Below are 14,451 nucleotides of genomic sequence, written 5' to 3'. Positions count from 1 at the left end.
GCACATTTGTGTGTAGACACTGCATGTATATACACACGAGAAATAGATGACTGCATGCTCTGCGTACCACACAGCGGGAGCCCTATACTTTTCTATAGGCAGTGTTTTCATACGCAACCTCGCTAGGAATCGGAGCGGGGAATTTTTTTTGAAAAGTCACACTGCGCATGACTGCGTGCGTGTAATACTCTAGCATGCGCAGAACACGCGCAGCCATGTAGTGAATATATTCACTGAAAAATAAGCCAGTAATGCAACACCTTATAGACTGCAGGCCAGGCACAATCCCCGTAGACCCTAGTAGAAGGCAGTGGGCCATACGATAATTTGGAGGAGCTACTTTTTCAATGCGGACTAATAATGCAAGCCACTCGCTCAACCCAGCCCAGATTTGGGAGGAGTGACTGCAAACAAACATGGTCTGCACACTATACCAGAGTGCGACACCTACTGGCAAAGCAGTGGATCGCCCTGTATCTCCACAGTGGGTCACACTGGCTGACATCTTAGGCTCCCCCAAATGTATAGCAAACTGCATGCAAAAAATACTGATAAATGCGGGTGTAAGTTCTGCATTTTGGCCAAGACACATAAGCTTATGAGCCGTGTCAAGGCCACCACACATAAGCTTATGAGCCGTGTCAAGGCCACCACACATCCATCAGGACCTACGCTATCTCACTGTTAGATACAATAAAATTACAGAGATGAGAGAAAAAAAATAAGGACATGTAGTGAAGAGTGAAAGCAAAAGTGTTACTTCCACTATTCCGGTACACCATGACAAGGCAGAGCTGCAGGGTCCTAGTAGACCCAGATCAGCTCTATTAGTAACTATTGTCATGTTTTCTCCTGTAACTGGGGCTCTTATCGATGCCCTAAATACAGTGCAAAACTGTGAAGAAAAAAAAGAGACAATGTTAATGACCCCCAGAGGACTTGTATGACATCATGTGGGGCATACATGTTAAAGGAAAAAAAATGGTTACAAACATAAGTTAAAAAAAAACTAAAAACATTTGTGCCATGTAATCCGAGACTAGACAAATTATATATCAAAATGTCTGGAACAAAATGAGGAACCCGTTCCTGTACTTTATTTTAACGTAAACATACTAATTTGAAGAACTATAAATTTTATAAAATCGTTCATTTTTTTGTAGCTTTTTACTCCTAATAAAACTAACAAATGAAAAAAAAAAAGCCAGTGAAAAAACTAATTAAAAAAAAAAAGGCCTATACGTGTTTAAAAAAGAGAGCGCAGCAAAAATAATTTTGGTAGCGGAAGGCAAAAAAAATAGCAGTAAATCCGCCACATAGGTAAAATCCCCCAAAAAGTATCTGGTCCATTAGGGGTTAAAACGGCTCATTTCTAGGCTATGAAGAAGGCCTGTTCCCGTACTACCTTTTTAAATCAATAATGATTGCCCAGATAATAGTGATTTGGCCTCTGAGCGCGGTATTTTTACGATTATCACTTTAACTGCCTCTTATTACTCTTTAGTTGTAAATTACAGCGCTCACGGTATAATTGACGGCTTTTAGCTTTCTTTATTTGCATATGAATTTTTAATTCATCTTTGGAACACTATGGCGATTTATTCTTTTGTAGTCCTGGCATATTTTTTTCATTGATGGAGCAAGAAAATAACTTTGGTAGGTATACCATGCTGATCTCACTATGTCATGAAATGAACTAGATTACATTTTAATTAATATGAGCTAATTAAACAATCTCAACTGCTTAGAAAACCATATTAAAATGTGCGTTTACCAGCGATCGTGTAGGCCTTGTCATTAAAAGGCAATGACTCTTGGAGTCAATCGCTTGTTGACAATTATAATATATATGTGGGCTGCATTATGTGGTCTTTGGCTTTTCATATGTCCCCGGGACAATTCGGCATTGCTTGATACACAGTTAGTAAAAAAAAAAAAAGAATCACTGGGGAGATGTGAACGTACTGTTATTAAACCGTGAAATATTTTGTATTGCCGTTGGCTAATGTCCCTCACACCTTGAATAGAAATTGCTCCTTTATTAAAAGCATTTTCTACTTGGAGCTATTCACATCTACACGCATTTAATATAGTAAAACATTGGCTTTTCTGTGATTATCCTGTTACTACATCTAATTTGCGACCCAGGCCGTTGAAAAATGTAGAATAAAATTGCACCCGAGGTGATTAATGACATAAGCGATACCCTTTGAGTCAGGACTAGTCTGAATCGACATCCCCCAGATTTAAAGAATGCACATTGAGAATTACGGTTACTAATCATACTTTTTTTTTCTTTCTTTTCATTGTGAATTACGGTTAATGGATACCCTGCGACTCTCTTCTTTGCTTCGTGTGCCATTCTAATTGAACGCTTTAACGTCAGTGTAATTTGTAATACTCCTGATCAGAATGTAATTTATTTAGGAGTTATGAAGTGTTAACAAGTGTTAAATTGACTTATCTGACACCAAATGTCACAACAGTGACTCAGTAAAAACATTCAATCCTGTCTCTAGGCAAGTTTACAAACTTGATGTTACGAGGCAAAGAGTTCACTATGAAACCAGTGCACTTCATCTCTTCATATATATCTTATTCACAGGTAGTTTTCAGATCTTGTGAATGGAGTAGAGGGGAGAATAAATATTTTTTTAAGCTCTTGAGGTACTTGCTCTTATGATTTTCAAATTAAAAGGAGTTTTCAAAATATTTATTTTTTTAATCGTCCTAAGGGGAGAGAAAAAACACAAAGACCTTACTCGCTGAAAAAGGAGCCAATAATGCACCACCTGATGGGCCCTATGAATGTGGGTGTTAGTTTTGCATTTTGGCCTAAGCCCTTAAAAACTGATATTCTATAATGTTGATAGGTTGCGCAACGTAAAGTACAGTACTTTTGTAAAGGCCCGTTTACACCAGCCCTGAACTGACAACTCCAGTCCCATAACATCTGCTATGTCAACTGGAATAAGTTATTCTATGCAAGTCTGAAAGCTTCAATATGTATTTCACAGACTTGAATAGTGAGGCCCAATGTCCACGGGTGACTTTTAGTTATAAAATCCGCACGTGGCACCCGCACGGGAGATCCGTGCGTCTTGCTGCCCATAGGGATGCATTAGCATCCGTAGGGCAGCCAAAAGCATGTGGATGGGATTTCTTACCGGCGTACGGGTCGCACGCACGGGAAGAAATCGCACCATGCTCTATTTTCCTGCAGGCCTCCTGTACGAACGGCTCCCGCGGCTTCCATTAAAGCCTATGGAAGCCGTCTGTGTCCGCAGCACTGCCGCAGCTGTTTTTGTGCTGTGCCACCGATACGTTGGAGAGCGGGAGTTTAAAAAACAAAGCTGTGCACGGCACATGCGTGCGACACGCTGCCGGCGTGCTCGGCACATCCGCCGGCCAGAGCAAAGAAGATCTGGCCTGCACATCGGAGAGTCCCGCAGCGTCCGTAGAAGTAAGAAAAATGTCTTTTCCCTCTCCATGGCCCCAGGCACGCACAGATGTCTTAGCTCCTGGGCTTGGGCTTCATGTACTTTCCCAAATCCCTCTTTGGTTTTCTGTCTTGCCACAAGCAGCTGTTCCAAATTCCAGCTCTGTATCTGTGACTGAGGCCCAATGCACATGAGCATATTTGCATTGCAGAATCTGGAGCTGGCGTCCGCCTCTGGATTCCGCAGCAAATACTGCCCATAAACATACTATGGAAAATCGCTTTTCCATGTCCACGATTGGAAATCTGTTCCGATTTTTCACTCACGGAGGGAAAATTACAGCGTGTTCTATTTCAAGGCAGGTTCCACGCAAACAGCCTACATTAAAGTCAATAGAAGCCGTCCGATCTTCAGCCAATCCGTAGCTGACACTGCGGACGGGCTGCGCCGATCCGTGTCATCACTTAGCAATGGCGCTGCATAATCCGTTCTGTGCATGTGACAGCTGCTCCCGCCGGCATATCCGCCCTACATATTATGAAATATCTGGACAGGTACACAGAGATCACCAGCCGGGCACAGGGTCGGATTCCGCTGCGGGATTTCACATGGGGGATCCGACCCGGCCGTGTGCATTCGGCCTCAAGCTTATATTCTCTTCTGAGCCAAATTTTTTGTGTAGACTTTCTCTACTCTTGCAAGGGCAGCATCAATATCTTGCTTGCACTGAGCAGTTTGCTCTTCCAGTAATAATCTCTGATCAACTTCAGTTAATCTTCTCAGGTGCTAATTCTCCTTTAGGATGACCTCAGCTCCTGTCTTCAACAGTGCATCTTCATTGATTGCAGCCAACTTTTCTTTCAGGATTTCCTGCCTGTTTCCTCTTCTGCCAGTAGCCTTTGTCTCTTGAGCTCTCCTGGAATTAGACACAATGCACATCGTGCAGATTAAAAGGACCTCCAAGAGCTGTTTGCAGAGCCCAGCTTGTGTTTAAGCACATGCAGCTGTGGAAACAACTGCCTGCAGATTGCATTGTTCTCCTCGTGACTAGTGTAAACATGCCGCGAGGAGAACACCCTGCAGTCTTTTGAAAGACGAGCGAAATGCATTCAAATGGAATGTATTTGCTCAGTCTTTCAGGGCCGAGTGATGGGTTTTATGTGAAGTAAAATCCATCATTCAAACGAAAAGTTCACGATGCCCGCGTTTACATGTAATGATCGCTCATTTTCGGCAATTTGGGCGAACTTTTAGCGATAAACGTTGCATGTAAAACAGCCTTTAGGATTGAGCACTGTTTTATGTAGTTTTTTTTCTGTCTGCTTTTTAAACTTCTTGAACAATCTCTGTAAGGCCATGCGGCAGATTTTGGTGTGGATCCATAGCAAGATACACATGTGACATGGAGATTTAGTATGGGTTTTGATGTGGATTTCCCATCGTCATTTAAATAAGTGACATCTGCGCTGAAAATGCAAAGCAAAAATTGATATGCTGAGGATTCGAAATCCGTACCACATGTAAATTTACACTGCAGGTTTGTTTGTTTTTTAGCAATATCTGAATGGCATTACTCAAAATCCCATGCACTGTGCTGCTGCTGTAATACACTTCAGATTGTCCACTGTAGAAAATGTGCAGCGTATTTACCGCATGTGAAAATACTTTAAGGAAGGTGTACCAGCATGTCCAAGACAACATAGCTTATCAGAGGAAATTACAGTGGGAGAATTTAAGAGGGGGACTACAAGTCCCAGCATCCTCATATTGTCACTACGTGAAAGACATTACAGAGGGAAGGGATGTAAAAACTGCAGTTAACAGCATATCCAGACTGATGTTATGGGATGACAGAAGATCCAAGAGGAGAGAACTAGAAGTCTCAGCACTTCCTTGGCAATAAGATCTCACCTAATTTCCATGACGTTCAGTCTCCAGTCCTGAGCTCCTCCCCATTGTGACTTCATCACAGTCCTGTTTCAGTTATCAGCTCCAGGTCCTCTCCTATTCTTCTGTCTCCGATGCTGCCCGCCGCCTCCTCCTCCCACATTCTGCTGGGGGGAGACAACCCAAGGCAGGAGGCTCAATCTGCCTCATGCATGGAATGTCCTCATTCATAGATCGCTGGAGACATCCACAGGGTATAATTGAACAAAACCTTGTAATAATACTATCCAGGACACGCAGAAGCAATCTCTGTGGGAACAAAAATTCCAAATCTTACCACCAGGGGGTCAACATGCTGCAATGAGTGAGATGAGTCATTGTTAGACAGATTGTGCTGTACAATGTTTTTTTTCTCTGCCAGAACAAGCTTTGCTCATAAAATTGTTTTACCAGGATGTCAATAATGTTGTCAACTATGAAGAGGGCCAATGACACCAAGTGCACTGAGAAGGGTGATGGTGAAATGAGCCGAAACAGGAAGTTTGTGGGGTCTCACCTGGAAGAGGACCGCAACCATTTTAACAACAAATGGAAGATGTTACTACAGCTGTTGTTGAGAGGTCTATGGAGAATCTGCAAGGGACAAGTGGTGTATATGCTCTTTCAAGCCAGTAAGACATGGCCCAGTCTACGGTCCTATGTGAGCACTTTTTACCATATAAGATCAAATGCTTGCAAGAATTGCTTACTGGAGTAAAAATTGTTTTTCCAATGCCCAATCACCTTGAATTTCTTCTACATGTCTCACAGCACCATGTTGACCCTTGGTGATTAAATTTGGAACTAGTGTTTTTTTTTTTTTTTGTTTTTGTTTTTTTACATGGATTGCTTCCACTTCCACATGTCCTGGATAGTATTCTTACCAGGTTTAGTTCAATTGCATCCAGGAGATGACTTCTGGCGAGATGGACCAGACAGAAGCACATAACCGCTGCAGCCAATCAGAGGTTGCATCGTCTCCATCGGCGCTCCTGACATCAGCGCTCATATTCTGATTTGACTGCAGTCGTCACGTGCTTCTGCTCAGTTTGTTTATCTGGAAGTCACCAGTGATGTCAGCACCGGCTGTCAGCCGCATCCTGGGGCCTCAGGATAAGTGAGCATACCCTCCTTTGTTATTTTAGACAGGGTCCTGCTGGAAAATGGTGTTTTGTTTTGACAAAACCCCTTTGACTAATATGTGAACACATTCTAGCGTATATGCGCCCCCTTTATGTCTGCAGGGGTAGAGCAGTTGTACCTGGGTGTGTTGAGAGGTATATCTTGGCTAATATTTTTGTATAGTCACATTTGTGTTATAGTTGAAAAACATTCATCTGACTGGAATCCACAGAAGTAGCAAAGTGTAATTTGCCTGTGATAACTTTCTGCAACAAGTTATCTTATCTTGAGCCGTTAAACTATTATTCTCTTATCTTAACATAACAAAAATCCATTGTAAAGCAATTAAAAGGGTAAATAAACTGTGGCACAGAAAGTTATCATAATGCATTAAATCTCAAATTAAACTCTTGATATTGGGCAAAAGATTGCTTTAGGAACAGTTTGCAGAGACTTAAAGAGATATTCCGCTTTTGCAAAATTCCTAGCAAAGAAATGCTAATTAAATGTTATTAAAGTTTGCAATGTGGTTCTGTTTTGGATTTTGCATATGTAACTCTATAACCCATCACCTTCTCCTAGCACTTCAGAAGTATTTTTTTCGAGTTGCCTTGGATATTAGTTGTAGGCATCCCAGCGCTACAAGTCGGACTCACTCAGTAGGAACGACCAGGTTGTTAGTGGTCTTTGAATGCAATGAAAAACAAAAAAATACCTATTTGGTATTGCAATCGTACTGGTGTACAGAATTAATTGAACATATTATTCATACTGCACGTTAAATGCCCCTAAAAAAAAAAAAAAAGCGGAATTGCAGATCTTGTTAATCTAGCTTCTAGAACAACATAGAATAAAAAACAATCAAAATGCTAGAAGATCCCAAATATTGGATAAATGAAGACTAGAGTTCATACCGCATAAAATAAGCCCTTAGCTCCGTCGATGGAAGGGTGACACAATGCAGTGATACAAAAGCAAATCTTTAATGGCAAAACATAAACTGTATAAACTTGGATGTCGCGGAATAGTGCTGACCCAGAGAATAATGATATCACATTATTTATTTTGCACATTGAATGCTATAAAAATGGAATCCAAAAATACAAATGGCAGAATTTATTTTTTCTCCAATCCCCCTAAAAAAAATTTGTAAAAGTTATACAAAACATTACAGATACTCCCCTACTTGCGAACGTTCAAGTTATGAACTTCACTAGATGATAACAAGCCTGTCCTGCAGTATGATGTAATGCTATAGCATAACCTCATACTGTGCAGCGATTGGACAGGCATTCTATCTGTCATGGGTTGATAGGCACTCTGCACAGGCAGCCCTGGGGCCTTTTAGAAGGCTCCCAGACTGCGGTGGCAACCGCACGGCATCCCACGATCTTATCATGGGAGGCTGTACGGGACCCCCGAACTTTGGGTGCAGGATGTTTCTTACAGCTGACATCCGGCTGCAGCAGCTCCGAAAAGCCCTGCTGTTCATCGGAACGGTTAACACTTTAAATGCCACAGATGGCAGCGGCACTCAAAATGTTAACAGCACCGATGAGCGGCGCAGCTTGTCGGAGCTGCCGCAGCCGGGTGCCGCTGTAAGAAAAAGCCTGAACCCAACGTTGTATGGAGGGAGATCCACCCGCAATCCTTCTCCATACAAGCATTTGTTCGGACATATGAACACATGCAGTTACAAACCGCTCCCTGGAACTGAACCTGTTCGTACGTAGGGGATTATCTGTATAGGTACCCAAAAATGATGTCATTAAAAAAATACAACTTGTTCTGGAAAAAACAAGCCCTCATATGACTATGTTGACGGAAAAACTTAAGTTATGGCTTCAGGGCATGCAGCAATGAAAAAAACAGAAAAATGTAATTGATCATTAAGGCGCAAAAAGGCTTCAACATTAGGGGTTAACGGTTTATTGTTCTGCTTACGAGATCTATTGCTTCACGACTAGAAAGTTGGTCTGCACCATGAAAGGCCACAGGAGGTCACGTAGGCGTACAGACATTCATAAAATTGCATTCTGTCACTCTTTTGTGTCTAAATTACAGTTGTTGCTTACCATAGCCGGAATATGTACATCATAGTTGACTCACATACCAAACAAAATGAGGACGATGACAGTAATAAGAGAGCAGAGTCAGAATACTCAGTGATGAGCGTCAAGGAAAGAGAACAAGTGAATCCATCCACTCACTTGTTGTTTTTGTGTAATTATACCCTCTCCGTAAGGCTGTAGAGTCTACTGCTTATTATGTTAGGTATGTCAAACAGCCGCCTAGGTTTATGTGTTAAGATTAGTGTAACAAATAATCTATTGAGGATACCGAAGGCTTGTCACTTCTTAAAACTATTAAACTCCTCCAACAAACTTTTTTTTTTTTTCATTTCTTGAAACATTTTTACACTAGAACACAAAGCAGCACAGTTGGTTTCCACTGTGCTTTATCATCTACAAAGAGACATCTTTTCTTTGCATTTATGGTTTTATTATGTGTTGGATCTTTTATATACAGTAGGTGTAGCCCTTAGGCACCCTGCAGGGCTTGATTCATCTTCTTGCTGTAATGGGAGAACATATTGTTGAGTAAATCAGAATTGCAGCGAGAGTGTTCAGGTGAAGCCGAGACAGTTGGAAGTTCTCACACTGGGTACTTTATATCTTGTACCGCAGTGTAGGCTTAGTAAGAGCAGGTATACGCATAAGATAGTGGATCTACAGCAATCAGCCATGGCATTAAAACCACTGACAGTTAAAGCAAATTTCATTGATTGTCTCATAACAATAGCATCTTTTAAGGACCATGATAGATTAGACAGGGAGTGAACAGTAAGTTCTTTAAGTTGATTTGTTGGAAGCCTGAAAAGTGAACAAGAATGAGGATCTGAACAACTTTGACAAAGACTAAATTGCAATGGTTGACAACTGGGTCAGAGCATCTCTAGAATGGCATTTATTGTGGATTGCTTCCAGTATGCAGTGCTTAGTGCCTCTATCAATAGTAGTCCAGGAAAAGACAACCGGATAACAAATGACAGGGTCATGATCCTCCAGTACTCATTGATGCATATGTGTGAGGAGGGGTGAGAGCTAGCATGTCTTCCTACAGAAGAGCTACTGTTACACAAATTACTGCAAAGTAATGCTGTCAATGATGGAGAGGTGACAGAACACACAGTACATTGCAGCTTTCTATGTAACCGCTGACTGCTGTGCACTGCCAAAAGAGCCTACAATGGGCTAGAGAACTCGACCATGGAATAATAGAAGGTGGCCAGGTCTGAGGGCAAAGTACACCCCTTTATAGAAACCACATTCTCTAATGGCAGTGGACTTTTTCGGCCGAATAACGCACCCTGATACTGCAAAAATTTGCTCAGGGACGATTTAAGGAACATTGCAAAAAGTTGAAAGTAATAACTTGGCCTACAAATTCACCAGATATGAGGGATGTGCTGAAAAAAGAAGCCTGATCGATGGAGGCCTCACGCCACAACTTACAGGACTCAAAGGATCTGCTGCTAACGTCTTGCATCATAGGACTCCTTCAGAGGTCTTGTGGGGTCACAGCTGTTTTGGGGCTTCTACACTATGAGGGCTTATTCAGAGGGGTGTATATCGGCTGTCTTTTCACTCCTGGCCTATATACACTGCCCCTCTTTGCAAGGGGAGGAGGCGGGATGGGATGCGAGCTAGTGCACTGAGCTCCTCTCTGCCCCTCACCACTGTTTGCAATGGGAGCGGGCGGGACAGGACAGAGGTGGAACTTAGCTCTGCCCACATCCCGCTCCTCCCATTGCAAACAGTGGGGAGGGGCGGGATGGGGTGGGATGCCCTTGCTCCCATCCCGCCTCCTCCCCCTGTAGAGAGGGGCAGCATATATATCGTCTGAACGTGAAAACCCGACCCATATACACCCATCTGAATAAGCCCTGAGGCAATTAATTTTAATTCTGTGGCTGATCTGTATATAGTATTATAAAAAAGTGACGCTAATTCATTGTGTGTGATTTTTTTTTTGGTTTTTTTTCCATTATGGGGAAACTTAGAAATGGAGACCTGTTGTGGGAAACCTCAGTGCTGCATGTTGTTACTATGAGATCTGTATATTTATTTTTTACACCAGCTTTGTAGATAATGCAAAAACAATTGACAAAATAGGTAAGATGCCAAAATAGATGTCTGACTTAGGACTTTGTAAATTACAGACAAGTAGCTTCTCTGCAGTGACTAGATGTTAGATTACACAGCCAAATGAATTAGTCTTGAGGCTTATGTCAAGTAAGGCACATTCTAAAGTGCAGGGAAGCTATTTCAATATGCAGGTATCTTTTATTATCATCTTTCTTGCCTGACCATGTGCATATTCATCAAATAGGCTTTGCTCCTGTGTGACATCCAGTTACGTTTTGCCATTAGTCATAGACTCGCTAAGTTCTGAATGTTGTAGTTAAGTTATAAATGTGCCCTATTTAAAATAGCTGGATATTCTGGATAAGGCAATCATTAATATCAGATAAGTCCTCCATAATGACCAGAAAGTGAGTGTCATATGTGTTAAGTCTGAAGGAGAATCCGTCACTATGACACCTATTAAATAGTGTATTAGTATGTTGCTCTAAGTAAACACCATTGCAAAATGTTAAACGGGGCGATTGAAAATAAAGCACTTTCTTGTTCTAAGGAGTCGCATGATGTATTGTATGATTCCAATCAGCCAGGAAGGGTTGCATTAAAAGATACGATTGTCGCCCCTGTGCTTTCACACAGGCGCGATAGTTGTGCAGTGAATACAGGCAGAATGCGTCAGATCTTTTCCGGTCACCCACATCGGTTCATTCTCAGTTGATAGGGTGGACAACTAAGTGGAGTTTCAAGTTCACCCTCAATTGTGACTGCTTGAGCGTTTCCATTTATCATTATCCACTTTGCTCTTAAGTCTTCCCAAGTAGTAGGGTTTGACGTTTTTCGACTGCACTTTTCACAGTATTGTGGCCACTGCCGTTTCACTTCTGATTGCTTTGCACACAGTACTATGGCTCTGCTCCCCGATAAGCCAAAATGCTTCACATACGTCTGCAGATACGTATTGTTGTGTGGGGCAGTTTCTCATTGAAAGGTAAGCTCACCCTTTTTGGAGTGGTTACCCCACTGTATTCACTGGGCTTAGGTCTATGGGCACAGATGGAGATAAACTGCATCACTGTACGGTCTCCCTGACGAGACCTGAGATCACAGCGGAAATTTGTCTGGGGAAGATCTAGGCCGCGATTAAAATTCAAAATGCTCATTAGTATGAAAGAAGCGGGAGGAGTGGGTTTACCAGAGTTTGACTTATATTACAAGGCGGCGATATGCAAATGCATTCTGAATCTCCTACACAATAGAAACACCAAATTGTGGGTGGCTATGGAGCAGGATTTAATACCAGGGCAGGCACAGGGGTTGCTTTGGATACCTAGGGGAGAAAATAGGAAAGGACTGAGACTACCACCCCTTTTAACAATAATCCTGGATATTTGGGATGGCTTTGTGAGAAGGAAAGGTTTTGTATCCTGTCCTGGACAACTCACCCCAATATTGGGAAATTCTGGACTGCCAATCCCGACAGGCGATAGATCATTGGTGGCTAGACTTGGGGTTACAACACCACGTATCAGAGATATAATGGAGAACGGGAATTTTAAAGAGTTACAAGATATTCTGGGATCGAAGGTTCCAGTATTTGCAGATCCGCTGTTATGCCCTCTCCCTGGGAACAATGACATTATTAAATAAGCCCTTGACAAGGTTTGAGGAGCTGTGTGTGGCCAGGGTCCCACCAATAAACGAAATTTCCCTCTCATATCGCATTTTGCTAGCAGAGGAGACGAGACGAAGCAGTGGGGTTCAAGACACAGTGGGAAAGGGAACTGGGGAGACCAATCCCAGATGGAGAGTGGTCAAAGTCTCTGATCCTGATGCATAAGGTGTCAATCTCAAGTAAATTGCAGGAACTTAATTACAAGTTAGTTTCCCAGTGGTACAAAGCACCATTCAAATTAGCCAGGATATATCCTCAGCTATCAAATAGATGCTGGAGGTGCCTAACAGGAGAAGGGAATTTCCTTCATTTATGGTTGTCTTGCTCTGGGATCCGGAACTTGTGGGAGGATGTCAACAGGCTATACAACGCTCATATCAGGGGCCCATGCTCCATATCAGGGGCAAAAAAGGGTCTACTTAGGGGGTGGGCCAGCACAGACACTCTTGACTCAACGGGAATAAACTTGCTTCAGTTTATTCAGGAAAACAATGGAAAAAGTCCAACTCAATGTCATCAATGCAAAGGTGCACTACGCAGGGTGCTCAGGTTCAGGCTGCAGAGTGTTGCTCTCTCCTCAGCTTGTCAAGCACTGACTTCCTGAAACTGGAGTCTTTTATGCTCCAGTAACTAGGTCACTGTCCACAGCTGAGTTGAGAGCTAGGGTGAAGCTATGGACTGGATCTCCACCCTGTCCAGACTAAGAGCCTGGGAGGGAGATATACCACATCAAGTCTCAGAGGCCTTTATTTTAGGTTCTCAAACTGAAATACTAATTTAGCTGTCTTGGTGTCTACAAGATTAATATGTGGCAAATATGGTGGTCCGAGGTAAACCTAGTAGCTTGCAAATTTAAAGGACCACTCTGGTATTTTTAAAATTCATTATGTAGCTATTCCCGTAGTACATATTGTTATCTTAGTTAGTTATTCATTTCTCTCTGAAACTCCCAGCCCATTTCATCTCTGGTGGTCATGTGATCTCAGTTCTGACCACCTCAGAAAGGGAGACAGTTACTGATGATTATTACACAGTTATAATAGAGGAGATCACAGCTCATCCTTCAGACTTATAGTCTGTATATTATTTTCAAGAATATAGAATGTAATAGATAAACTATCCCCCCCTTCCTTCTCTCAGCAGGCAGAAATGGTAAAACCTCTAGCTAGTGCTGTGCTGTTGCTTCATGGAATTGATGTGAAAGTGAAACCCAAAAAATTAATCATCAAGATAGTGCCTTATAAGTATCAGACAGGGGGCTGCACTGCATAGAAGTGGCTGCAATACACCAAAAAAAGTATGACAAGCAATCAGGTGAGGGGGGCAGGGATGAAAAAAAAGTGTTTTCACCAGAGTGGCCCTTTAATTAGGCAAACAAAGGGAAAAAAATCTAAACCTTTTCAAAAATGAAGAATACATTACCCAACATCTAAAATAAAATAAGATTTTTTTTTTTTTTTTACAAATAAACAGTTCTGATAAATAGCAGACTACAGAAAACTTATGCTATGCATTATTACCTCATCTTCCTTGTATAATAGATGCAAATGTGCGGCATCCACTGGGTTTTGCTCAGCATGCATGTTATGTGGAATTGAATTACACATTTTCTCCTCCGTATCCCAACTGTTAATTATAGTATAGATGCACTTTAGAGTGTAAACTCACATCAGCATCATGTTTGGGATCAATACCGTTCCGGACTAATTGACCAACGCTTGCTCTGTTACCGATCCCTCACAATTTGACATCATTAAAAGGATTTGGCTAGAAGAAAAGGCTCTGCTCTTCTTGCAGAAACAGCGCCACATATGTCCAAGGGCTGTGTCTGGCATTGTAGCTCACCCCAATAATGTGAATACCATACACAGCCCATGGACAGACACAGTGCTGTTTCTAAAAATCAGCAGAGCCTTTTTTCTAGCCTTGGATAAACCCTTTTCACTTAAAATGCAAATGCAATATTTTGCCAGCAATGACTAGACATCTCCGCAGGAGACTCCTGGTCAGTGCGCGGTAGTCATTTAAATTAGGCAACCTACTGAATTGTCGTATAAAGTTCACGGCTATAGCATAAATCTGTATAAACCAACTTCCCCTCCCCCCTCCCTTTTAATATGATTGTTATTCCTTCAGGCAAAGTTAT

General features: G+C 42.0%; 1 protein-coding gene across 3 annotated transcripts in view; it reads left to right on the top strand.

Moving 5' to 3' along the window:
• The window catches only part of LOC136626007 (solute carrier family 22 member 15-like), a 223,707-nt gene that overhangs the window by 192,111 nt on the left and 17,145 nt on the right, over window positions 1–14,451 (top strand). The window contains exon 11 of one of the 3 annotated variants that reach the window (XM_066600694.1): window positions 5,781–5,834. The exons of the other annotated variants lie outside the window; for them this stretch is intronic. Within the exon in view, the coding sequence (XP_066456791.1) occupies window positions 5,781–5,819 (39 nt within the window). The 3' untranslated portion in view covers window positions 5,820–5,834. Of the gene's footprint in view, window positions 1–5,780; window positions 5,835–14,451 lie in introns of those variants that run through there. 3 annotated transcript variants of the gene reach the window in all.

This window comes from Eleutherodactylus coqui, chromosome 4, assembly GCF_035609145.1.
Source record: "Eleutherodactylus coqui strain aEleCoq1 chromosome 4, aEleCoq1.hap1, whole genome shotgun sequence".
NCBI lineage: Eukaryota > Metazoa > Chordata > Amphibia > Anura > Eleutherodactylidae > Eleutherodactylus > Eleutherodactylus coqui.
This window is presented reverse-complemented; position numbering and strand designations above follow the sequence as displayed.